Here is a 27,789-nt window from a genome sequence, read left to right on the forward strand (position 1 = left end):
AATATAGTCATTCATGTTATGTCAAATAGCTATCATTCATTAATTTTTATTTCTGTGTAATATTTCATTTTATGAATGTGCCATAGTGTGTCCATTCTGTTGATGGACATAACCATAGTCCCTTTGCTTGAGGCTAAAATGAACAGTGTGGGTATAAATATTCTCTTACATGAGGCTTAATGAAGAGTGCACACATTTCTCTAAGATGACATTGCTAAAAATGTTTTAAATTGCCTCTGCAGTGTATCTTTTTGGTAAGGAATAATTTAAATTTTTCTCAAGTGGTCTAATTCTGATTTCTAGGTATTACAAAAAGTACAATATATCACATTAATTGGGATTCATGAATAAATTAGTGTATTTTCAATGATTACCGGCAATGTGTATGGTTAGTTGACTGGTTGTGTGCGGTTAGCTTGTTCACCAGTTTCAGATTGAGCATACACATAGTTTTAGATGACTATGTTAGGTGACCACTTATACTTTCTGCCCATTTTATGTTTTGTAGGTCCCTTCTATCCCTTAGGATTGCTTCCATTTCATCTAAAATTCTTATACTTAGCCTTTACATGGACTCTGCAATGTCATTTTTCCTTTCCTTCACTTTTCCCCCTGTTGGGAGTCACCCTGGGTCCAAAGACTAACTCCCCCATCCCCTGAGAAGAGCCATCCAATGGTGAGCCCTGCTGGCTCACATGATCCTTACCCACCAATCAGACTAGCCCTGCTGGCTCACATGATCCTTACCCACCAATCAGATTAGCCCTGCTGGTGCACATGATCCTTACCCACCAATCAGAAAGCACCCCATGACAACTGTCAAACCATTAAACTGTCATAACTGTCAAACCACCCCTGGCTCTATAAATATACAGAGCTGTTCCTCAATAAACGGGCATTTTCTCCAACAATGAGCCTTGTTCATTCTTTCACCCCCCATTGTAGTCTCCTTTACTCTTTGTGGAGGCACAAAACCAGCAGATGTTCTGCTTCTTGTGAATTCTCTTCTTTTTAAGAACTCTCTATTCTAGGTTGGGGATGTGGCTCAGGGGTAGAGCACTTGCCTAGCATGTATAAGGCCCTAGGTTTGATCCCCAGCATGGGGAGGGGGGGACCTTCTATACCTCTATTAACTCCATGCTACCAGCCATGGCTCCCTTTTGGACCCTTCTGATGCTTTCCACCTTGTTTTCCCTCATCCACTGAACCCTGACCCTAATGAAAGATCTAGCCCACTCTGGTGGCCCCTTTGTCATTGGTCTGTGTTCTTTCTGAAACACAAAAGGAATTGGTCCTTTAATATTAATCATTAATAAAACATACTGGGTGATTTCTGCAAAATGCTAGATTTCAAATTTTTTTTCTAACAAAGTGCTACCATTTAATCCCATTTTCCCCTTTAGACCTAATATTTAAGATTTGTTTCAGTAGAAAACATTCCACAGTGGTCCCAGTTGAAAACTTTTAGTGAGAAAAGAACTAAAATAAATTCCGATCCCAAATCACACTGGACTTTATAGTCATCCATTATGAAGCTTTTCAGTAAAACTACAGCGACTCTCCAGGAACTTAAAAAAACAAAACAAAACTGCAGTGTAGAAGGGAAGTACTACTGCCATTTCACTTTAGATACTAATTTTAGCCCACCTTGCATAAGATTTAAGAACTACAAATATTTTCAACCAACCAGTAGGAAAATGATTGCCCGTGCCAGAGCCACAGACTTTGCCTCTCCAACAACCACTTCTGTGGGAATAACAGATAACCCTGGAATTTGAGGTTTGAGGAGCTACATGCTGATTGTCCTATAAAATAATATAAAAGTCAATTATCATACACTGATTGCATTTACATTAAAATGAGTGCACTTAGGTAAGCTGAATTTTTTTATAGATGTGGCCATGTTACAAGGATAAAGCTGAACTTTTTATTTATTTATTTATTTATTTTGGTACCAGGGATTGAAACCTGGAGTGTTTAACCCCTGAGAAACATCTGCAATCCTTTTTTATTTTTTATTTTGAGACAGGGTCTTGCTAAGTTGCTTAGAGTCTCACTAAGCTGCTGAGGCTGGCTTTGAACTTGTGATCCTCCTGCCTCAGCCTGCCAAATCGCTGGGATTATAGGCATGCCCCACCGTGCCCAGCAAAGTTAAACTTTGTAAAAAGACTAGAAATGACTATGGAAGTTAAAGTTATAAAAGAACAATTAACTCATTAAGTCATTCCACTGCTGCTCAGCCTGAAGAAGGTGGTGAACATTCAAGTTGATTATTGCTAATAACCTGCAATCTCATTTACCAGAATCGTAATAAAGAGAACTACATAATGGGGTACATTGGGAACCAGAGCACTAATCTATTTTTATTCCCCATTCTTTCTCCTACTTGCAAGCTAAGCTCAGCGTCGGCCAGAGGGAAGTAACCGTTCAAAAAGGACCGCTGTATAGAGCTGCAGGTTACCCAGTCAGCATTGGCTGCCATGTCACTGGCCATCAGGGACCTTCCCTGCAGCATTTCCAGTGGTCTGTTTACCTGCTGACAGCCCCGGCCAGGGAAGTCCAGATCATTAGCACCAACGATGACACCTTCTCTTACGCAATGTACGCTCAGCGAGTACGAAACAAGGACATCTATGTGGAGAGGTTGCAGGACAACTCAGTCCTGTTGCACATCTCAAAGCTCCAGATGCAGGACGCTGGCGAGTATGAGTGTCACACTCCAAACACTGATGGAAAATACTATGGAAGTTACAGTGCGAAGACCAACCTAACTGGTAAGCTGTTTGTCCACTTCTGCTAGCCAGCCCCCGAAAAGCCAGTCTTCGCCACCACAAGGCCTTGCAATGTGACAGACTTTATTTTGTTCTGTTTGCTTTGGGAAAAAAAAGTTCCCACCCTCAGATAGTTTGGAGATTTGTTGCAAATAGGTATCTCTTATTCTTAAAAATCATCAATTCAGTTTTCCCAATCTTCTGTGCCATGAAGATTTAGACAGTGCAAGGCCTTCCTGAAGCCTCACCCATAGGGATACATAGGTTAGTAATAGCAATAGCATTCCACAAATCTTTGAGGGTTCCCCACCCCATGTTATCTCTTCTTGGAGATAGAACAGTAAATTGGTAAGAGATCTGGTATTAATATCACAGGTGATCTGTCCATAGCTTGGAAATGATTATTCCCAAATGACTATTCTCCAACACATTCACCCATGGGAGAGGATCCTCGAAACCTTTGCCTGAAATACTGGCACCTTTATATATATATATATATATATATATATATATATATATATATATATATATATTTTTTTTTAAGTTGTTGATGGACCTTTATTTTATTTATTTATATGTGGTGCCGAGGATCGAACCCAGCGCCTCAAGCATACCAGGCAAGTGCACTACCACTGAGCCACGACTCCAGCCCAATACCAGCACCTTTTTAGCTTAGCAAACACCTACATTTACTTCAGGAGGCAGTGTTATTACCTCTTCCATGGCACCACGTAGTGGGCACTCAGGCAGTGCCCCCTCTGTCATTCCTCTCCATGCTCAATTCACACCACTGTCTTTACCACTCACCCAGGTATGGTAAGGCAACTAGCTCTGTGTACCTACCTTTCCCACCACATTCTGAGCTTCTCAAAAAGAGAATGCTCATCTCAGCTCCTACCACAATGCTGGCATTGAGTAAGATGCTCAACCATATTAAATGACTCAGTCTAAGAGTTGCCTTCACGTGAGTTTCCGCTGTTCAATTTCATTTGAGGAAGAAAAAAAATGGTCGGGTAGTAGGAGAGTTACAGAAACTTAGATAAGGATTGCCTTTTAGCTGTGAATGGTAACTCATAGCAGAGATTTCAGAATTTTTATTTCACAAGAAGCAGGTTAAGGCCCATAGAAATATTGGGTTGTGCCCAAGTTCATGTAGTTAGTTAGATGGACCATCAGGGTCAAAATCTAGGTCTGGTAGCTATCGGTTGGTTTTCCCCTATAAGCTTTCCGTGTGGAGTCGCTAAATTGGTTATAGCTTATGCTAATGACACAAAGCCAGGGTCCATACGGCACTGAGATATTTGCTTTGTCAAGTTCCACAGAAACACAAATGCCAATGTTCCCATTGGCAAGAGGGAAAGCCTAGGGCCAGGAAGAAACCAACCCAGAAGATGCACCCTCCCCACCTACAGAGGCTAATTGGACAAGTATGGGTGCATCAGGTTATCATCATTCCTTTGTTTCTAGTCATTCCAGATACCCTCTCTGCCACCATGAGTTCCCAGACTCTCAGTAAGGAGGAAGGTGAGCCTCTAGAACTTACCTGCGAAGCATCCAAAGCCACAGCTCAACACACTCACCTCTCCATCACCTGGTACCTGATGCAGGAAGGAGGAGGGAGCCAAGCCACCAGCATTATTTCTCTCTCCAGAGATTTTGTCTTGACCCCTGGGCCCTCATATGCAAAGAGGTTCGCAGCTGGCGATGTGCAGCTCGACAAGCTTGGGACTGCCACCTTCAGACTGTCCATAGGCCATCTCCAGCCCTCAGATCAAGGCAAACTGTTCTGTGAAGCAGCCGAGTGGATCCAGGATCCAGATGAAACCTGGACATTCATCACGAAAAAGGAGACAGATCAAACAACTCTGAGGGTCCAGCCAGCAGGTAATTATCATCCCGGGAAATATGTGAATTCACTAGGACTGAGTATTTATCGAACAACTTTCTATTTTTTTTTTTTTAAATCTTAGGTAGACTGTTCATTGCTTAGCTAGAAAATTTGAACCTTTTTTGTTTTTGTCATCTAGGCAGCATAACTAAAAAGAAGGATGCTCATTTTGGCTTTGTTCATAGGAGATTCTATATGGGACAAGGCATGTTACATGGTTAGATTGAGCCAGGCATGGTGCCACATGCCTGTAATCCCAGTGACTTGGCTAAGGCAGGAGGATCATAAGTTGAGGCCAGCCTGAGCAACTTAATGAGGCCCTGTCTCAAACTGAAAAATAAAAAAGGCTGGGGATGTAGCTCAATGCTAGAGTGCTCCTGAGTTCCAACTCTAGTACCCACTCCCCCAAAAAATATCCCATAAAAGTTAGATTGATTCCACAAGATAGCCGTGGTTTCGGTACCATTTTTGCCAGGCACTTTGTAAGCACGTTATCTACATTATTTAACTGAGTCCTACAATTCACCCTATGAGGTAAGGAGTCATAAAATGAGAAAACTGAAGCCAATGCTAGTGCTTCTCTGAGGTCACCCAGCTGGTTAGCACAGGGGCTGGCATTCAAAGGCAAACCAGTCTCTCTCCAAAGCCCACCAACCACCACAGCTGGGCCTCAATGGTGTTCCAGTTTCCAGCAGGACATCTTGTCTCTGTCGGTGCTAAAATTTCCTTCCACTTGAACCCCTGTCCATGTTGGAACGGCATCACGCCTCATGATCCATTGACATTTTTTGTCAAAGTAGGCAGAAGAAACTTGTCTGTTTTCTGGTCTTTCTATGGAGGCTTTGATCCAATAGAAGGGAGTTGCTAAAACCGTATATATCCATTGCTAAAAGTATTGATCCAGTGGTGGGTCATTGAAGTGCTCTTTCTTTTTTAAGAAGCATGTGGTCCTGTGGAACCACATCATTTAAACTTTCAACTTAGGAAAATTCCACTGGATATTTCAGACCAAAAAAAGAGAGAAAGAAATAAGAGCTGGGGTGTAGCTCAGTGGTTGTGTGCCTACTCAGCATGCATGAGGCCCTGGGTTCAATCCCCAGTGCCCAAATGAAAAGAGAGAGTGAGAGAGAAAGACATCATCATTTAAAATAATCCCACCTATCAAAACAATTTTATTTCTTTAATTTAAAATGCATACTTAACTGTATACTTCATATATCTGTGCCTACTTCTTGCTTCCTAGGGTTGCATTCAGAAAATCATGTATGCTGTTTTGTTGGTTTGTTTGTTTTGTTTTGTTTTTCCTGACTTAAGGAATAGTCATGGGCATGTTTTACTCTAATTTTGGGGGCCCTTGAGGAGCTTACCTGAACTGTAGAGCTGAACCACCACATAAAATGCAGTCTCCGTGGTCTCTGTCCTGGGGTCTCACCTCTGGTTCAGACAGGACAGATGCAGTGGGCCTTCTAAACACCTGCCTTGCTTTGGTTGGCAGGGAGAGATTTTAAAGTCAGCATCACAGCAGAGAGCACGTCTGCCGAAGGGAAGCCCTTGGAGCTGGTCTGCCTGGTGGTGGGCAGTGTGCGGGACCCACAGCTTCAGGGCTTCTGGTTCCTCAATGGGACTGAAATCGCCAGCATTGACGCCCGTGGAGTCCTGGACCTGAGGATGGGCTACAAAGACAGAGCGAGTCAAGGACGGCTCCAGGTTTCCAAGATGAACCCGAAGGCTTTCTCTCTCAAGATCTTCTCTGCGGGCCCAGAGGATGAAGGCGACTACAGTTGTGCAGTGGCAGAGGTGGTGAGAGCTCCGACGGGCTCCTGGCAGGTGCTTCAGAGGGAGCAGTCACCGGTCAGCCACGTGCGCCTGAGGGAGCCAGCAGGTATGTGAAGTCGGGACCGGGCAGACCCCTCCCTTCCTGGGCACAGTGGAGGTCTTCCCTTAGAGTGGGATGCCAATCAGACCATGCTGGAGGTGGAGTGGAGGGGAAAAAAGGAAACAGGAAATCTCTGGATCCCATTTCTGAGCCATTAAGTGGGCCCTGACTATGGACACACCTCTTTATTTCTCGAAATCTCAGCTTCTTCCTCTGTAAAACGATGGCACACACAATTACATGGTCAAGTCCCTTCTGGCTGCTTTAGACCCTTGGATTCTATTTATTTTCCATCTGTTCTTTTTTCTTTGATGGTACTGGAGATTCAGCCCAGGGTCTCGTGCATGCTAGCAAGTGCTCTACCACAGGTCTTTTGAAAGTTTATTTTTAGACAGGGTCTAACTAAGTTGCCCAAGTTGGTCTTGATGCTTGTGATCCTCCTGCCTCCTGCCTCAGGTTCCCAAATAGCTAGGAGTATAGGCATGCACCAGTATGCCTGACTTGTTAGTGTTCATTTTTATAATCGAGTTTCTCTTGAAAACCTATATTAATGAAGCCCTCTGTCTTTGTGTGTACTTGTGTGTGTGTGGCGGGGGAGAGGCAGAGATGAGTGGGTTAAGAGTCAAGGGCAGGCTGGGCTGTGGCTCAGTGGTGGAGCGCTTGCCTAGCATGTGTGAGGCACTGGGTTTGATCCTCAGCACCACATATAAATAAAAAATTAAAGAAAGTTTCATCCAAAACTAAATAATAATAATAATAAAGAGTAAAGGGCTAGCTACACTTTGTCCCTCTTTCTTGGGAATAAACAACCACATTAACTGACCTTGAGTCTGGGCTGATATCTTTCAGGGGCCTTCTGTTGGTCCCCTGTTACAGGAACCTGCTGTGGGGAATCATACTTACTCATAATTCTGACTCACTCGAGAAATGAAGAGGAAAACGAGGGCGTCAGTCTCAGTTCCCTGCCCTTTGGTGTTACATGGTGAGATGTCTGTCTGAGTGTCTGGATGTGTGAAACAGGGAAAGCCACTGCCATTGATGTGATATGGTTTGTCCTCATGTCCAATGGTTCATGTGCTGAAAGTTTGGCCCCCTGTGTGGCAATGCTGAAGTAATGAAATCACGGGGAACACCCTTGTGAGCACATTGATGTTATTTTGGGAGAGTGGATTATTATAAAGTGAGGCCTCCCCATCCACTCCCCCCTTCTACTTCTCTTTCTGCTTCTCTGCTGTGTTCCTATGCAGCCAGAGGGCCCTTGCCAGGAAGCCAGCACCATGCTGATTGGACCCTCCAATTACCAGCTGACCTTGAGCACAATAAATCCATTTACTTTTTAAGTTACCCAGCCTCAGGTATTTTGTTAAAGCAACACACAACAGACTAAGAGAGCCACTCCTTTTGCTTTTGCTTTGTGAAGTTTGGCTGACCTTAAACATGTTTGAATAATCAACGCTCTTTGTGTGGAGTGAAAACAGACAAATTCACAACTGATTTTAGGATTCTCTGGGCTGAGTATTAAATTCAAAGTTCTAGAAAGAATAATTGCCAAAAAGCAAAACAAAATTTAAAAAAAAAATTTAAAGAATGAAACTAAGGATAAAGCTATTCTTGTTGCACTTGCTCATTAGAGGCATTTCCAAGGATAGATAAATTTCCCTTTTGTGTTCTTCTCCATCTCCCCACTGGCTAGGAATGAAGATGCACAAACTCCAGTCTGGAGTGATAGGCCAGGAAGGGTGTTGGTGTCGTTTTCACTCTGAACATTTGGTCTAACTTTCTAGGATGCAGAAAAACAATGTGGGCAGGTTTATATATTCACACAGAGCTAAATCTCTCCTTTGTGTTTCTCAACCTCCCTGGAACATATCAGCAACCTTTCTTAAGCCCAGTATGTGGGAATTTGTGCCAAAAAGATCCAAAAGTGTGCTTCGTGGTCTGCAGCTCATAATCCTATCAGTGGGGTTATCTTCCAAAGCTAAAAATAATTCTTTGCATAGACTGGAGTCCAAGCTGGGCCTAATGTGTAGCGATAGGAAAACTTATTAGCATATTTATTAAGGATCTTATTTAACATTCTGTTTTGAAAGTCAAACCATTGTTTGAAGTATGAGCAGAGTTTTATCATTCTATGAATATTTTAAACAGAAGGGGGCATCCACTATCACTGTGAATGTGTAACTTACACACACTTAGTGAATTTATTGTTTCTTCTTATAAGGCACTAATGACCACAATGAATTAAAAAAACTTAATTAAAAAAAAGTGATGTTAGTTTAATCTAGTCATATTGGTTATGTTCAAGTGACGAGAGTATGAGAAATAATTTCCCCTCTAATTTCTAAATTTCTATTGTGAGTCATTGAATCATTTTTATATTGAAAACAAATCTAAAGCATAATCATATCTCCAATATCCAAAATTTAGAAGCAGGTTTGTCATTATTTTTTGAACCTATTTACGAACACTAACCTTCTTTTTGCCTTTATAACTTATGCATATGTGTTCATAAAACAGCTAAAGGCTGAAGTCCTTCCTCCACAGGGAAAAGCAATTTGCAGATTCATTGAGTTCCTCCTTAGATGTCTAATATGCTAATTCTATTTTGTTTTTCTTTTTTGCTTTGAACTACCTCTGCTTTTGCCAGTGCCTCTTATTAAACACTAAAGCAAATAGCTAAACTTTACCAAGTACTTTCCCTAGCCAGCCGGCCTCGGCCCTCTATGTGTGCCCTTTGCTCAATCTTCTCAAGATGCAATGAGGTGGGTGCTATTACTACCCTCATTTCTATGGGAAAGAAAACTACGGCTCAGAGAGGTCAAGTGTGTTGCCCAAGGTAATTCTGACTCCAGGGGTCTTGGTCTTAAACTTGGTGCCAGCTGCCTAGGACGCAGGAGCTCCTGATGTATCCCTCATGTATCTCTGCATTGCCCACAAAGCAACCAGGATGAGAGCTTGCACAATAAGTAGTTGTCGCATCCAAGTCTGCATTTCTACACACCTTGAATTTCCCATTGGGGCGCTGGCCTTACATTTGTCATCTTACACCATAATTTGGACATAAGCAGGTTCCCCATTTAAAACAGATGATAGATAGATTTTATATATATAATATATATACACACACACACACACACACACGCACACACACACATACATATGTATGCATATAATTTTCCCCCAAGTAATTATTTTTTATGACAGTATTATGAGCAGAGATCTAATTAACAATGTTTTGTTCTGTATAAGACACATCCTAAACTAATTAGGGCTGATTAGGGAAGGATACATAGCAAGAAAAAGATCATTTTGAATTCTGAAGGCTAAATTCTAAAAAACTAAAAATTTAAATGAGCACAGCTTCATTATTTTCAGGCTCATAACCCACCCTAATTAATCTAACAAAATATTATTGGATGTTTGCCCAACTACCTATTCTTTAGGAAAGGCTGATTTAACAAAATGATTTTTAAAATATGTGCAAACTAGAAATTGTTTGAGTGTAAGTTGTTTCTCCTGGTAGTCTTTCTGCTGATTTGTTTGCCTTTTTAAGGTTTAGCAGACATTTTTCCTGAAAGTGAAGAAACAGCCCAATCTGATTTGTCTCAAGCTAGTCAAGTCCTCAGTCATGAGATTTCACTGCATCTCAGAAAATATTTTTGTTTACTCGAAACACTTTTTTCTTCTCAAATCTGTAATCCACAGCAAGAAGCGTGGTCATATCTACCAGACAGCAAGCTGTGTGGGAAGGAGAGGCGCTTGCCCTTCTCTGCAAGGCCAGTGGGGTGGAGAGTCCTCTATCCGTGACCTGGTGGCACATCCCACAGGACCAGACCCAGCCCAAGCTTGTGGCTGGCATGGCGCAGGATGGCACTGTGCAGTTGGGTGTCTCCTCTGGGGACCCCGGTTACCATGGCAACACGAGGCTGGCGAAGTTGGACTGGGCCACCTTCCAGCTGGAGATCACCTCCAGCACTGTCTCGGACAGCGGTGTGTACGAGTGCAGAGTGTCCGAAGGGTCCCAGAACCAGGCCAGAGGTCGGCACTGGACGCACAAGATTTCGGTCACCGTCAGATCTCTGAGTAAGTGCCCAAGAAACCCTTTTCTGAACTTGCACATCAGTCCCTTCTTCTGAGGTGCAATCCGGTTGGGTATCATTCTGAACGCCCCAGGAAGCAAATGTGTACCTCAGGAACACAGAGCCCAGTCTCGGGCTACCAGGTCTGTCCGTTAACCTCTAAAATCTATTTATCTTTACAAGGATTATCTTTAGAGTGCAACTCATCAGTTGTTGTTCATGGTTAAAAAGAAAGTCCTATGATTTGGAGTGGACCTGGAGAGTGCCCCGAACCTTACACCTTCCGGTTTATGACAGCTGCAGGCCTGGCCTACTGGAGTCTCTTCTGGCATGGGCAAGAGAGACTGACCCTTCCCCCAGGAGCAGGGTGACGGGGTGGGAGGAAGAAGGCCAGACCACAGGGGCCCTAGCGCTCCACCCACCCGGCAGCAGCTGTCCAAGCGGCAGACTGGAGAAACACTGCCTGTTTGTTGTCAGGCCTGAGATCTGTGGTAGGTCAGCTTGGGAAAATAGATCAGACTTCAGGACAGACTGAACTGTGAATCAGCTTCTGCCCCCAAATACACAGCCCTCGGAATGGATGGGTGCACAGTCCCGTGTGAAGATGGCACTAAAAAGCTCGAAAGATCTGCCCTTTGACTTGGTAAACCTATTAGAAATTGTGTTTCTCTTTTCTGTCTGCAGACTCAAGTTTACAAGTTAATCTGCTGAGCCGTCAGCCACAAGTGAAGTTAGGGGACACCTTTGACCTGTCCTGCATAGCGGGGGCTGACTACTCTGACCTCAGACTGCCTCTCACTATGAGGTGGCGGTTCCAGCCAGATGGGTCTCAAGCCTTTCGTCAGCTAGTTCGAGTCACTCACAATGGCATCATCGAATGGGGGGATTCCCTGTCCCAGTTCCAAAAGAAGACGAAGGTTTCACAGTCTTCATTTCGTGCTCAACTCCTCATCCATGATGCCTCTGAGGAAGAGACAGGAAAGTATGAGTGTGAAGTGGAAGTGTATGACAGAAATCCCCTACCCACAGATAGCCCAGCCAGGGCTTCTGCCGTCTCTCACCCATTGAGGATAGTGGTCACTTTACCAGGTAAGTGACACTTGAAATTAATCTCTGCTTTTAAGAAATTCCTCTCATTTTAGGTAAGCTGGAGAAATACACATAAAGAACCCTGTCCCCATATCTGCACTGTATAAGTAAGAACCATATATGGGATAGCACTCAACATATGGTTCTTACTTATACCGTGCAGATATGGGGACAGGGTTCTTTATGTGTATTTCTCCAACTTACCTAAAATGAGAGGGCATTAAGTTAATATGCACAGGGTGGCCATTTTGGCTGTTAAATCACTGAACTACTCCACACCAGTTGATAACCACTGCTCTGGGCTCTTTCCCCAACTGCCCCAAAGTTTCCCCCACCCAGAAACTAAAGGGTACTGCCTACCACAGCAGGGACCTGGAGGGCTATGCTCCAGAAGAGAGGCAATCTTTTTGGTAGGTCTCTTCCCATGTCCTAGCAGTTATTAAATGTTTGGAATGTCTTTCCTAGTGGTAGGGACCATGTAAATTCCATTATAATACCCTGATCTGGGCTGGGGATGTAGCTCAGTGGTAGAGCATGAGTCCAGCATGTGTGAGGCTCTGGGTTCAACCTCCAGCATTGGGAAAAAAAAACAACAACAATACTGATCTACTTCTTTTTAATGTATTCATGCATGAGTCAAGGGGCTGGGGTTGTATCTCAAAGGCAGAGCACTCGCCTAGCATGTGTGGATCTTCGCTCCTCAGCACCACATAAAAATAAAAAATAAAAAAGTATGTGTCCAACTACAACTAAAACAAAATATTTTAAAAACACATATGAGTCAAAGAATTTATGGTTACAGTGAAATATAATCCACCCCATCAATTGCTGATTAAACAGAGGTCAAAGGTAAGACACAACCTGGAAAAAATTCTGCTATGTTTTGTATCTTCTCCTTATTATTCGCATTGTCTTAGGACAAGGAATTTAGATCTGACAAGCACTAGATAAAAGCTTGGCTTCAGACAAGTCACTTAATCAGTCCAAGTTTTAGTTTCCTCTTCTCTAATTTGCTCATGTGCAACTTAAATGTGGTGACATATATAATGTGCCTAGCACATTATAATGTGCCTGATACACCAAGCAGATGCTCAAACACAGTAGCTGTCATGTTCTTTCTGCTGTTGAGCAATACTCTCCATAAAAGTAATGATCTTCTTGTTTATTAAATCATGCCTTCCTTTACTGTTGTCCAAAACCTTTTTTCTTGAAACTTCTTTTTTTTCTTGTTCCTATGACAGAAGATTTTCTTGCTTTCTTTCCTAACACTGACTGTTCCTTACCAATTTCTTTTACAGGGTTTTCCTCCTTCACCGATTTATTCTTTAAAGACAATTCTTCTTTTGGATTACTTTCTTCCCATGATGCTACACTTTCTCTGGAGTTAGATTCAACCCTACCTATAATTATACCTATATGTTGACAACTCCCAAGTCCGCTATCCTGATCTCCAGACTCACACCTAATTGCCTCCAAGCCATGTCTACACTCACTGTGTCAAAACATAAATTCACCACTATCATCTGAAGCTACTCCTTCCACATTGTGCCCTGTGTCCCCACCACCTACCAGTGGCCCAATTTGGAAACCTGAGTCATTCACAATCCTCTATGCCCTCCACATGTTCAAATTCTCATGGTGTGACATGCAAGGTCCTTTATAATAAAAGACATTTATGTGTTCTCAGCATCATCTCCTTCTACTTTCCATCTTGGATTTGAGCTCAAGTCATACCAAATTACTTGCAGTTCCTCAATAATCCATGTTCTCTCTCATTTAAAATTTTTTTCACTCAAGTTGCTTTTTTATGTGGAATTCCTTTGCCCTTTCATCATCAGAATCATTCCTGTAAACCCTTAAGACTTAGCTCACAGTGGTCTCCTCCAAAAAGTCTCCCCTCACTCCTACATGTGGGTTAGGTGGGCTCCTGGATGCTCTGATACTTTGAGTACTTCCCACATAGGTAACACCTGCTATGATCTATAACCCTCTGTCCCTGTATTTGTCCCTTTCTCTCTAAAAGTGAGCCACCGAGGAGCAGTACCCATAGAACCTAAAATAGTTTTGCATGCCATACAGTGTGTGATAAATAAATGTTTGGTGAAACAGAGTAAAGGGATCGTTTTAATCATCTTTTTTATTGCTTTGACCAAAAGACCTAACAAGAACAATTTTAGAAGAAGTTTATTTGGTTTCAGTTTCATAGGTCTTAGTCTATAGACAGTCTATAGCAGCTGGCTCCATTCCTTAGGGCTTGAGGTGAGGCAGAATATTGTGGTGGAAGAGTGTGGTGGAGGGAAGCAGCTCACAAGATGATCAGAAAGCAGAGAGGGAGAGACTTCACTCACCAAATACAAAATATATACTCCAAAACATATACACCCCTAATGCCCACACACACTTGATTGGGTTAAGGCTGTCATATCCCAGTCATTTCTCCTCTGAACCATCTTGCATTGTCTCACACATGAGCTTTTGGGAGACACCTAACACACAAACCATAACAGGGACTGGCAACATCAACAAGCAGTTATAAAAGTAGGCTCAGTGACATCAGTTAAAATAAGATTTGAAAAGAAGTTTATCATGCATCTTTCTGACAAAGCAGAAAGGAGAGGTTAAAGGAGATGGACTCCATATTACCAGATGCTTCACAGTGGAGTGGCTGCACATTTTCCTTTTGTTTACCCATGTTTGAAGGCAGCAATAACTAGACTTTGACAAATTGTGGATTCAGAAACACTCTGGATAGCAAGCACACAGAGCATTAGGAATGCCACTTTCTTTAGTTTGAAACACAAAATGCTGTAGAAGAGGTGTCTGTGCTGAAACACTAAAGCATCATCATGTTGGAAAGAGAATGAGCTTTTCTATATGATACTTCCCTTCCCCACCCAGTAAGGGTAGAATTAGGACCAGTGGGTGCAAGTTATGAAGAGAGAAAACTCAAGTTGATATCAGACAGAATTCTCCAGTGGCGTAGTTGTTCCAAGATGGAATGATCTGCATCATTGGAGAATTGTTCAAAGGCTGAATGAGCAGGTCATGTGGCCGCTGAGAGGGAATTGTCACATATGACGGTCACAGGAGGGGTTGGCCTCATTGACTTCTAATATCCTTTCTGCCTGAAAATTCTGTTTTCTAGCGAAGTAACTGTTTTCATTCTTTTCATTCAGAGAGCAAGCTAAAAGTGAACTCAAGAGATCAATCCCAGGAGATCTCCATCATCTCCAACACCAATATAGAATGTAACATCTTATCTCGGACCATTGGAAACCTTCAGTTAGCAATTATTTGGTATTTTTCTCCCATTTCTTCTAATGCATCCTGGCTCAGGATCCTGGAGATGGACCAAACCAGTGTTGTAAAATATGGGAATGAATTTCATACCCCACAGAAAAAACAAAAATTTCATATGGAGAAAGTTTCCCAAGACTTGTTTCAGCTACATATTCTAAGTGTGGAAGACAGTGATCAGGGCAGATATTACTGTGCCGTGGAGGAATGGCTCTTGTCTACAGACGGTACCTGGAAGAAGCTGGGAGTAAAGAAGTCGGGACTAACAGAACTGAAGCTCAGGCCCACAGGTAGTTCTTGTGAATGTGTTGACGCATGTCTTTCTGTAAGATTGCCACCTTCTCTTAGGCAGTTATTCTATGAAATGATTATATGGAAGTAAAAATATGACCTAAAGTCATAGGAATAGTGTCTGCCTACAAATGACTGCAGAACATGGTAGCCCAGAGCAGGGGAGGTCACTTAAGGACAGTCTGAGGTTTTGAGGAGCTCAGACAGGAACAAGATCCCTGCGACTGGTTTGCTTATCAGCCTGGCAGCCTGGTCTATGCAGCTACCCAGGGCATCGTATCTCCAGATCTCTATAATAACAAGCTGTGTCACTCCAGTGGGGCTCTACTGTAATTTGGCAGAGAAAGAGTAATGCAAAGCATATTTCTCCCACTGTGAACAGAAACTGTACAACTCTATGGGGATGTGTGGAGAAATTGCTTTCCAACATTTGGCTGCCTAAACATAAGGCAAATAAGAGTAGTTAACTGTTGGAATGGCTGACTGAGGGAATCTCCTCTTCCTCAGGAGATCTTTAAAAATGTAATGGAAGTGCCATCCATTTGCACTGGTCTAAGAGTGTTGCTGTATAACTGTGGACAGGCTTGATTGGCTCTCTTGGCATTGGTTAGGTCACCTCCACTGTTGACTAAAATTAAATGAATGTCACAGCTAAAGTTTGGGAACTTGACCAGATCCATATAGCATAATGCAGGTAAGTCAAGCTAACTGGGTGCTTAAAAGACTATTCTCGAGGTAACATCAAAAATAAGACTAAAATCGAAGATTACTATAGATCAAGCAATGGGAAAGAAGAGATAAGTAAAGCACAGCTCTTAAGGAGCTCACAGTCTGTGGGAGCAGCAGGGGATAGCTTGGTAGCAGGATTTCTTCCTGCCGCTCTGGCTCCCTGTCTCCTTCTTTGGGCCCCTCTTCCTCTCTCTGCTAAGCATGAGAGTTCCTCAGGGATACACTCTGGGCCCTTTTGCTTCTTATTCTCTGCTTTCCTCAGAACTTTCTAAACTGCCCTGGTTCGAATTGCCACCTCAGGGTGATAACTCTAAGCCTTTACGCTTAGCCCTGATCTCCCGAGCTCTGGGCCTTTAGACCCAGCTGCCAGCTGTACGTTTCTACTTGGTTACCCCAGAAACCTTCAACCTCAGCCTGCCCCAGTTGCACTTCTCCTCTCTGCCAACCCACAAGACTCAATCATTTTTCTGCATTTGGAATCTGTGTGACTGACATCCCTGCCTCCCAGATGTCCCGGTCCAAATCTGAACAGTGTGTGTGTATGCCCCTTTCAAGGAGGCAGACACCTCTTGTCTTGAGCCAGTACTTTCTGTTTAGAAATGTGGGGTCAGTGTCGGCAGACTTTTTAATACATAAAAAAATTTCCACAGTCTTTTTTGATATCTCCCAGTTTGAGAACATTTACAACTACTCAAATTCTTTTAAAATACTGAAGGTGTCAAATAAAGCCTGTTTGCAGGTTAGGTATGATTGTGGGTTGCGATTATGCATTCTGGCTTAGGAAAATAAATTAAAGAAGAACCTTCAGAAAACGATATTGAGAAGGCCAGGTGCAGGGGTGCATGCCTGTGATCCCAGTGACTTGGAGGCTTGAGGCAGGAGAACTGAAACTTCAAGGCCAGCCTCAGCCACTTAGCAAGAACTTGTCTCAAAATAAAAAATAAAAAGAGCTGGAGATGTAACTCAGTGGTGGAGCACCCCTGGGTTCAATTCGAAATATCAAAAAAGAAAACCAAGACAAAGCTAAAAACCAAAAACCAAACAAAACAAAAAAGATATTCAGAAGGACAGTCAGCCTTGTTGGGAGAAAATTTTCTCTGAGGCCAAGGAAGAAAAATATTTTAGAAGAAAATAGATTTTAGTGACAAAACCACAGAGAGAACAGAAAAACACTGGAGGGTCCCTTGAGTTGGGAAACTGGGCCCCACCAAGTGTGGTGATGGGACTGGAAGTCTGATTGTCAACAATTAGGGAGTCAGCTGGGGCGAGGAAACAGTTTCACATAAACTAATATTTTACATGCTTTTCCATGTAGGAAAGGGGAGAGCAAAGACAGTTACAAGTGTCTGATATCATACAAAGTTGTTCTTTAAATAGCTTAATAAGTGCATTGAGAGGGGAGTTGAAAATGTAACGCACACTATAATTTCTTGATTAATATTAGTTTTGGTAATTATATCGTTCCTAATCCTTACCTGCTGGTGAGTGGGAAGGGAGAGAAAAACATCAAAATCTTTTTAAACCATAGTCTAATCAAATAACTTAAATAGCTCCCTTGGGTGGTATCCTACCACTTGTATCAAAATATCCGGTCTCTCAAATGGCCTCTTCTCTCAGTGTCTCTACCTGAGTGATTCCCGGGTGTTTCGGAGGAAGGCAGTTTGCTGAGAATGAGGGCTAATGGTGTGACAGGCAATTTGAAGGGGAGCTGGCAGCTTTGAATAGCCCGTATGGGAAGTTGAGTCGCATGTTGACCAAGGGGAAGTGAAAGCAGCAGCCATAAGGGCCTGGCGGCAGCCGGGTGGTTTTTAGTAGCAGGGTCCACCAGGCTAGCAGCAGGAATAAGAAGGGAAGTGGTTGGCTTGATTCAAGTGTGAAGGAAAGGGCAGAGATCAAGGAAAAATATTAAAGATGAAGAACGAGTCAGGTGTCTAAAGAATACCAGATGGGATCCTTCCAGCAAAAACTGGATTTTCCAGAGGAGGCATCCAACCTAGAAGTCTGTGTTCTTCTCTAACCTATTGCCCTTTCGTCCTCTAGGAAGGAAGGTTCAAGTCTCCAAAGTTCACCAGATGGAAAATGCTACCGAGCACAGGGAGGTGGCCCTCAGCTGCAGCCTGGAGAGCTCGGGCGGCGAGGCCTCCCTGTACTCTGTGACGTGGTTCAGGAGCAAAGGAGACACGAGGAGCCAGATGCTGGTGCACCTGCACCACGATGGCTTGCTGGAGTACGGCGAAGAGGGGCTCAGGGGGCACCTGCACTGTGCCCGGGCTTCCCCTACAGACTTTGTCCTGAAGCTTCATGCGGTGGAGATGGAGGACGCTGGCATGTACTGGTGCAGGGTGGAGGAATGGCGACTTTATGGTCACCCAGGCAAGTGGGTCAGCCAAGCATCGGATGAGTCGCAGCAAATAGTGCTCAGGGTGCTGCCTTCAGGTAACAGGGGTTGATCTTCCGTGGGCTGGTGTCCTGAGAATATTTGGCTCTCCGTTCGTGCTTTCTCTGGTGAACTCCTCCTTCAGCCTGAAGGCATTTCTCAGATTCCCTAAAGAAGATGACGTCACTGTCTCTCAGTAATAACTCTCAGTGGTAACAAACCACTGGGACTTGGATCATGAAGGTCACGTTAACGCTTTTCATTACTGTAACAAAGAGCTGAGATAACCAACTTATAAAGAGGAAAGGTATAACTTGGCCTAAAGCTTTAGAGATTTTAGTCAGATGATCAGAAGCTTTGGGTCTATAGTGGTACATCATGGCAGGAGCATATGGCAGAGCAAAAAACTGCTCATCTAGTGACCAGGAAGTGAAAGAGAAAATGATAAAGGGACTATTGTCCCACAAGGGACAGCAAGGAGGGCAGCCAGTCAAAAACCCTTGGTCAGGGACTGACCGTTTTCTATGCACAAAGGTCCTCTTCCTCATTCGAGTGCTCCACCTAGTACAGTTCAGCATAGGATAGTCACTTATTAAGCAGGTGTTCATAATAAAAACTAGACGCTGGTGTTTGATGGCTGGCTACAACATGCGCAGTCCATTCTCTTAGCCACTTCTTTCCAGTGAGGTTCAAGAAGCAGGTGAGAAGTGAACTGTGAAATGAACTTAGCATGGGAAAGGGCCATTGGAGAAGCAGAGGTATAGACGGGGACCCCACACCAGGGAGGAGAAATGGAAATGATCAATAAGGTAAAGCTGCTTTAGTGATGCTCTATAGGAGAGAAAGTTGCTATCGAGAACATAAGGCAACTCTCAGAATCAGGACAGTTGCATCTCAGCCACAGCGGGGCTCTGAAGTGGAAGTCAAAGTGATGTGATTGCTCCCAGGGCTGCATCATCCTCAACCCCTGTCCCTTCTTCAGATTTTTTTTTTTTCTCTCACATGTCCAGACAGAACTTTTTTTCTTATCAGCCCTTTGTTCCAACATTTATAGGAGGTCCCACCACCCCTGAGCACATTCCATACAGGTGTTCCCACTGGAATTCTAAGGCTTTGTAGAATCAGCAATTTTTTTCAGTAGAGTAAATAGATAATAACAGTAAAAAGTACATATTCTGTGACTAGAAAGCACAGCTCCTCTGGGGCAGTTGAGATCCTTCGTAGCATAGATATGTTGTTAATCTCAGTGGAATCCTTGTAAAACAGGTGTAAAGTTTTTAAAAAGACAAACTCTGGAAAGGAAACATTAAAAATTGAGTGGTATTTATATTCTTCACAACTGAAAAAGCTCAAAAGCCTGTGCCATGACCAACTGAGGATTTTCAGCATGACTAATGTCAAGGATTCTCAAGGAAACCCTTATAATAGAGCACCTCGAATCCTCCGCCTCATTGTTCCTCTCTGGTGGTTGGGGAGACAGTCTGGGTGATGAAAAGTTCCCAGGGGTTGAAGTCAGATAAGCCTGGGCTCAGATCACAGCTCTGCCACCTATGAGCCATGAAATCATACCATAGGTACGTGACTTCTGTGAGCTTCAGCTTTCTTGTAAAATGAAGATCAAAATGTAAATGTGTTTTAAAGTACCCAGTATAATCCCTGGCACATGACAGGTGCTAAACAAATGCTAACTCCTTTCCCTCTTATGCCTCCAAACATGTTACACACATGTATGTATATAATTCATATATGCACATATATACATAGTTGTATGTACACCTATGTGACAAGTTCTTTTTCTGGCCCTGGGTGCTAGGCAAGTGCTCTACCACTGAGCTACATCCCCTGACAAAATAATTTCATTTGTTCAATAATTAAATTTACATGAGGTTCTGAGAATACAAAAAATGTATATTACGAGGTATATACAGGACTTGGAGTCCAGAGTGGGAAGTCAAGTCCAACATGACAGGTGTTGTTGAAGAAGCATTCTCAGGGTGCTAAAGGAACAACTGAGCTAGGTGAGGGCAGGGTAGGAAGGAGATCTGGGAGGGTCCCCTCGGTATAAGGGCTGTGGTACAATGGTGACAGCTGAGACCAGTGAGATGGGGAAGGCACAGATCTTGGGTTCATCTGGTGTCTGAAGCTAAGGAAGGGCACTTTATCGTGCAATTATGGGGTGTTGCTGAAAAAGTCCAAAGAGGGAAGTGACATCATCAGATCTGCATTTTATAGAAAGTTCCCACTGGCAGTAGTATTTCTGATCAATTGGAGCAGAGGCAGACAGAGCAGGGAGAATCATCTGAAATTGTAGGAACCCGATGAGACAAGATGCATTAAGGCAGTGCCAGTGAGACTGAGAGAAGGACAGCATGAGGCATTAGGAGGCCTGATCTTCAGGATCTAGACACTGATTAGATATATGTGGGCAATGAGTGGAAGGGGAAAATCGAGGATGACTATTTGGATGCTGGCTTAGGTGAACAGTGATGTCAGTGACCAAGCAAGGTAACACAGGAGCAAGGTTTATAGGGGGAGATTAGTTCAATTTTGAGTAAATGGAGCTGGCATTGAGTTTGGATTACGTGTGAATTATCAAAAATAATCTGTCTGATAGTCATGGGGGCTTCTAAATGGAATATGCAGCAGAGTTGTACATTAGGGGCTATTAATTTATACCCGATGATGCTCAGAGATGAGTCCCTGAGACATATCACTATTGATCAGGAGAACAGAGAGGCAGACTGTGAAGGAGGAGATTGACTGTGATGGCTGGGAAGTAGGAGGAAAATTGGAATTCAGTGCTATCACAGAAACCCAGGGCAAAGAGGGCATCAAGAGGGAAGGGAGAGACAACGTGCTGGACAGTGCAGAGAGGTCTTAGCTAAGAATGGCGTTTCCATGGATTTGACAAGATAGGAGGACAATTGCAGAACAGTAAAGAGAGAAGTCAGATTGCACCGGTCTAGAAACGAGCAAGCAGCCCATCAAGTACAGATGACTCTCTCAAGAGCTATAACGGGAAAGAGAGAAGACCACAAACATAGCAAGAGGTGAGAGCATTTTCGTTCTGCTTTATTTCTGTGTTGCTTCAAAGATGGTAGGAACTTGAGCATATTCACACTGTAGAGAGGAAGAAGGCGAAGTGCAGAAGAGACTAGACACGGCTGACACCCGGCACTGGTAGTGCCTCACGGCCCCCTCCACACCTTCTTCCCTGGTCAACCTCTAATCTTTCACCCACCAACTGAGCTGCTGCTGTCCCCGTGATTCACCTTGCTCTCTTAGTCATCACGACCACATTCACCCACCACCACTGCTAGACTGATGCTCTGAGCAGGCAAAGACTATGGGTGTCTTGTCCCCATCTGGCTCCATCTGGCATGCAGGAGATGCTCAGATACTTACTGAGTCACAATCCCATTCCTGGAGAGTACCAGTTCCATGTGCTAAAAAGTACCCGGGTCACTTATAATATACTGCTAATTGTCACTTCTCAGTGGCTTTCCACCCCCTCTATGGGCACCCCGGGTTGGGTTAGTTTTACACATTAGAGTTGTGGAACAGGGAACTCCAGTGAAGGCAGAATAATTAAGAGGCATTCCCTGGGAGAACGGACCTAACCTTTTCTTCTCCATCTTACTTCCTTACCAATGGCCAAGCCAGGACAGGGCCTACAGCTGCCTGAGTCTGTTTGCCTCATCCTCAGGCCCTACATAGGAAGGTCTTTATTTTTTGAAGAATTGTCTGGATTAATTGATAGGCCAGGTTGTAAGGCTTTCTGGGGACTGGATTATTTTAGTAGTGTAGTACTTGTAGCCACTTCTCAGCTCTTTTGGGGTGAGGATTTATTGAGAAGGTGGATTCTTAAAGGAGACACACATCCTACCACACTGATGTTCCTGGAGAGGTCATGTCATTTGTTTACCTCTCACCCTTGCCTTCAGTGAGGCCTGGCACATAGCACTCAACACATGCTTGATCAAAGAATGAGCAAGTCTTCCATTAAGTTGAAATGGAATGCTGACAGGGCGTTACTGATTCTGAGATGCACCTGATATCAGAAGGCCTTCCCCCACTTTTATTTCTTGGCAGGAACCACTCTTGCATGTGTGGTATAGCCAATTGCCCAAGTTTGGGATGGAGGGGTGGAGAGGAATTGGGAGCCCCCTTATCATCCTACACTTCTCAGAAGTCAGTGTTTCTGAGATAGTATCCAAAAGGAGGCTCCCTGTGGCTGTGGGAGGAGCAAGTTATAAACTAAGCCTCATGATAAAGTGTTCTCATTAAAATTTTGGCTCTGTTTTGCAGGGCTTGTACTTTGAGCACTGGACACTTAGATTGATTCAAAATGCCAAACCCTGATGGTTTTGAGTGTCACCAATTCTAATCCAAATATGGGTGAGAGGCAGATGGTGGGAAATGGTGATGTGGGATCCAGAGAAAACACTGCCCTCCCAGGAGAGGTAATTTAGAAGCACTGGAGCTGACAGTTGGTAGCTGCTGGCTAATTCAGCGCTGTGAGGAGTGCACTTTGCCGTCCTTTGATAGCAGATTGCTCTAAACAGAGCATCCTCCTCCCCATTAAGACCATCAAGGCCTCTGGCAGTCCCTTCACGCAGAAGATTACAGTCCCAGGGGCAAAGAAGTTCAGTACCAGATTTCTTTTTCCCACCACCCATGTGCCAGCCCCATCTCACCATCATCACACCACCATCCTAGCAACTGTGAGACTTGGTACAGCCAACTCCCACCTCAAATTCTCGGCTTCCCATGACTAGAAAGGAAGCCAGAGACTTTTAGCTGAAGGTTGCCCAGGTTTGGGGCAAAGGATGACATCGAAGAGAATTTAGCTGGCAGAAGAACTTGGCCAAGACTGTCATGTTAACTGGCTTTCCATCTCTGTGACAAAATACCTCAGATAAACCTTTGTTTATCTTTTTTGAGTGTATGGTGCTGGGGGTTGAACCCAGGGCCTTGTGCATGCCAGGCAGACACTCTACCACTGAGCCACATTCCCAGCCCCAAGAAAGTTTTCTCTTGATTCATAGTTTTGGAGGTTTCAGTTCATAATCAGTTGGTCCATTGTTTTGGACCTGTCGGGAGGCAGTACATGATGGCAGGAGTGTGCAGCAGAGAAAGCTGCTCACCTCATAGCATCCAAGAAGCAAAGAAAAAGGAAGAGGCTGGTGTCCCACGATCCTCTCTGAGGGCATACCCACAGTGACCTAAGATCTTCCAATAGATCCCCCTCTTAAAGGTTGTACCAGCTTCTAGTAGTGCCAAGCTAAGGACCAAGCCTTTAACACATTAGCTTTTGGAGGACATTCCAGATCCAAACTATAGCACATGTGATCCCTGAATGAGGAAGCAACAGGAATCCTGTATATAGTCTTTTGAGAGTAAGTTGTCTGCAATTTTTCTCAGCTTTCTCAGTAGCACTCCAACTAATATTGATTGTTTTCTGATTCAACAAATGCTATTAAGCATTATGTTAAATGTTGTATTGTGCACTATCACATCATAACTCTGGACATTATTATTATCCCTGTTTGTCTGATGAGGAAACTAATGATTAGAGAGGATAAGTAACTTCCAGTAAGTTGAAGCATGATGATTTGAACCCAGCTCTCTCTGAAATATAGTAGGTGCTCATTCGTTACTCTGCGTGAATGCCCATGGCCAGTGACCTCTGCACCTAGTCCCGGCTCCATTCTCTTTTAGCATTATCTATGCTTCCTTTTAACCATGCCTTCAGTGTGCTCAGATGAGACCTGGGACAATAACTGTAATCAAGCTGGATCATTTGGGAGAGGAGCTGGTAGAATGTGGAGAGGAGATGGTAAAGAATTCAAAATCTGGCACTGCCATTGCTCATCCTTCCAAAAAGAAAAAAAAAAATAGCATGGAGAATGCAAGTGAGACCAGAAAAAATCCCGGCCACAAACCCCTGCAGCTCTTTGCCAGCCCATTCAGAGCTGCCAGCCTCAAGTTCAGGAGGATCCTTACTTTTCATAATACAATGGCGGCTGCCCCTTGTTCCCTTGTGAAATGCATTCATACAATACTGCATTCATTAGGCTCCATTGAGGTCCTGTGGATAAAGTGCTGCACAAGATAAAAAGACTCATAAGACACAGGCCTTACCTTCAAGGAACACACAATACAGCACTTGAGCAAATGTCCAGATTCTTTCTCAACTTTTTTTCAACATGTAAAATGCATTAGCAATGCCCAAAATGGAATTCTTACAGCAGGAGATGGGTCATAATGACCTATAAACCTGTTTTCATCTCAAAGAGTCTATAATTCTATGAATCCTATAGCTTAACCTTTGAAGAAGAGATTGCTTATGTCGTTACAGTTTTCCAAGAAAAGCACAGCTATTGATAGCATGCGATTTTTTCTGAACGGTCCTGATTTCAAATATCATGTCATAAATAAATTCAGTTGGTAGGCTATAATTAGTGGTCGGTATGTCTTTAAGCCTATGACTTTCTGCTTCAAGACTCTGTAAACGTGGTCTTTTGACCGGTTGTAGCTCAGGGCATCATTTGCTGGAATCTGTGGTGTGTGCAATCCTCTCCTCTTTGCTCCCTTGACCAAGCGAGCAGCCAGGAGCCACTCTGAGGCTGCTTGTGCGTGCTCCACATGTCTGTCTGCTGATGGTGCTTCCCTGCGGACTGCAGCTGCGGGAGGATCACATACTTCAGCATGACTTTATATAGTATCTTTGGCCTGGGTGGTTGCAGTCAACCTGATTTAATTCAGATCAGCAGAAGTTATTGAACATGTGTCCTAGGCACTGTAGGGGGTATAGAAGCACATGACACTATCAGATGTACTCCATAGCTATAATAAAACAAAGAGCTGGGTTAAAGGGGAGGAAAGAGGTCTAAACAAAGGGCTGTGTGAGAAGGGAATAAGCAGAGACTTGTGCCCAAGGCCAGGTAGGAGCACCAGGAAAGGAAGAGTGATCTGGCTAGGCAGGAAGGACCTGGAGAATTAGGTACAGGGAGGGACAATTGAGCAGCCCAGAAAAGGAGCCTGAGAGGGTTCTGCTTGGAGGCCAGGTATGGGTCAGGGAGGGAAGTGCTCCTCTCTGCGGGCTCAGATGTTTACGAGGACAGTGCAATGTGGTGTGTGTTTCAGAAGCAGCAGTGGGAATAGCTCAGTTAAAAATTCAGGGCTGGCAACATAGTTGAGAACGAGGGCTGAATTATAGATATCTTTTCTGAGGAAGGAAGATTAAAGGAGAGGTTTTCTTTTTCTTTTTGTTTTGTCTTTGGTTTGTGCTGGTAGTTTTAAGTAGGTCATTGGAAACTCCAGTGGTTGGAAATTGCTGGGCAAGGGGGAGTTGCAAGCATTAGGTGAGCAGAGCTGTGCAAGCACCCAGTCCTGGGCTCCCACATGTCACTTGGCCCCTTTGTGTTTACATATATTTGCCTGTAACATTAAATTGAGAAATGTGCATGACTGGTTAGTCCAGATAGGTGGGAGAATGACGCTCTCTGTATTTTCCTCCCTTTCATTGCAGAGACCACGTTTCCTTCCCGGATCTGCTCCTCGACACCTTTACTCTACTTTCTTGTCATCTGTCCCTTGGTCATGTTCGTTCTTCTGCTCATTTCCCTCCTCTGCTTATCCTGGAAGGCCAAAAAGCTGTCGCAGCTGAGTCTCAGAGCTCAGAAAGACAAGTCTCTTTGGGTGGGTCTGAACGGAGCTGAAGGCTGGACTACAGACAGGAGGAAGCACCAAGAGGAAGATGAAGACAACTGACTCCTGAGAGGCACCTGCATCTGGTGGAAGGAGCACATGGGGACTTTTGAAGTGAACTTACCTGGGTGTGAACAAATCCTGGTCCTGTCCTTCCCTACAGCTGTGGCCTTGGGCAAGTTGCCTGGGAATCAGAGGGAACATTTAATGAGCACTTTTTTTTTCTTAAATATACACATTTTGTTTTTTTCAAAGAAGAAATAAAAATGATCAACAAACACCTGAAAAAAAATGTTCAACAACCTTAGCAGTAATGGAGAAAGAAATTAAAACTATATGGTGCCAGGTTATTTACCCCTTGCAACTTTCAGACGCAGATAGCATCATCATTACTCAGGCTCCCCCTGACCACGCCCCCTAGAGGTTGTAGGTAGAGAAGTGCCTCCCTCACACAGGTTGGAGGGTCAGATGAGCCCTGATGGTGGAGTCCTGGGTGGGTCCAACCCTTCCTTGCCCTTTCTCTTCCCCTCTCCCTCTTCTTGGGTCTTCTCTTCATTACTAATTTCCCTGGAAACACTGGTAGCCCCATTACATTGGCTTGAGGTAATCTCTTTCTTCCAGGTAAGAGGTGCAGGAAAGAGCCCAACGTCAGCAAGGCAGAAAGAATTGGGAACATTCACTCATTTACCTAAAAACTGCCTCCCAACCAGAATGTAACATCTTTCTAGACCAAAATCCAATTTTTTTTTCCCCTATCCCATCTACAAATGCCTACTCAAGAGCTTAAGAGTAGGTGAATCAATACTGGTTCTATAAAACATTTTGTAGCTTGAGGATTTGGGAGGGGGAAAGAGGGAGGGGGTTTGCTTTTATGCCATAAGATTTACTAAGTCATTGCTGAGAAAAAGCTTTTTCTGTTTCATGCAGTAGTGCTACACTTAGGCCCCCAAGGCCGTCTCCCCTTCTTCCCGCACCAAAGGACCCATCCATTGGCTCCAGGGCATCTTTCCCATGACCTGACAATTCCGGGCAGAAAGAAAAAACAGTGGTAATGTGTGGAGGAGGAGGGGTCAGCAGTGCCACTAGGTCCTCCTATGTTCTCAAGGCAAGCAGCAGGTCAAGTCTGATTCCTGGGGATCCCCTAATCTCTGCCTGGAAAATTCCAAAGGTGGGGGCATTTAAGGCTTGAGGCTTTCAAAGGCTGTTCCCATCAGGCCTGGGGTCTCCTCACCTTTGTTTCAAAAGCTGCTCAGGCCTTGTTTGATCCAGAATTGGAAATCAATCAATGCCACCTAAAAGACCTGAGAAAATACATCTATTTATTGTCAATGTGACCAACAGGGTTGCTTTATGGCTTAGCAATTTGCATTTCCAAGGAGAGCAATTTATTTTTAATTATTTTATCAGGCGCGTGATCCTCTCCAAATTTAATTAGTTCCTTTGCTCCTTTGCAAGCAGATTACGGGTGGCTATGAGAACCTTTACTCTAGACCTGCAGGTTTCTTAAATTCATCTCCTTTTTTAGCCTCATTTGAAATACTCCAAATATTTTCTTAAACGTGTCAATACTTTTACTACTTCTCTTCCAGGTGAGGGAGCATATTTTTACTGAAAACAAAACAGAAATAAAGACTTCTTAGAAAGTCTGATGAACCCTTTCCCTGCATTTTTCCCCCAGA

The 27,789-nt window shown here is 43.7% G+C and overlaps 1 protein-coding gene and 1 non-coding gene across 3 annotated transcripts in view; one reads left to right on the top strand and one right to left on the bottom strand.

The window, feature by feature from the left end:
- Window positions 1-26,173, top strand: part of Cd101 (CD101 molecule) — a 32,663-nt gene extending 6,490 nt beyond the window's left edge. Inside the window, exons 2-9 of one of the 2 annotated variants that reach the window (XM_026407293.2) lie at window positions 2,394-2,774; window positions 4,239-4,655; window positions 6,155-6,541; window positions 10,241-10,618; window positions 11,299-11,703; window positions 14,880-15,290; window positions 18,061-18,456; window positions 25,932-26,173. In XM_026407293.2, coding sequence (XP_026263078.2) covers window positions 2,394-2,774; window positions 4,239-4,655; window positions 6,155-6,541; window positions 10,241-10,618; window positions 11,299-11,703; window positions 14,880-15,290; window positions 18,061-18,456; window positions 25,932-26,173 — 3,017 coding nt within the window. The remainder of the gene's footprint in view (window positions 1-2,393; window positions 2,775-4,238; window positions 4,656-6,154; window positions 6,542-10,240; window positions 10,619-11,298; window positions 11,704-14,879; window positions 15,291-18,060; window positions 18,457-25,931) is intronic. The other variant, XM_026407294.2, reaches the window with a different exon arrangement.
- Trnaa-ggc (transfer RNA alanine (anticodon GGC)) lies at window positions 23,338-23,414 on the bottom strand. The gene has a single exon. It is a non-coding gene; the product is annotated as a tRNA-Ala (tRNA).
- Window positions 26,174-27,789: the final 1,616 nt, after the last annotated feature.

The sequence above is a fragment of the Urocitellus parryii genome, chromosome 11 (genome assembly GCF_045843805.1).
Source record: "Urocitellus parryii isolate mUroPar1 chromosome 11, mUroPar1.hap1, whole genome shotgun sequence".
In the NCBI taxonomy this organism is placed as follows: domain Eukaryota; kingdom Metazoa; phylum Chordata; class Mammalia; order Rodentia; family Sciuridae; genus Urocitellus; species Urocitellus parryii.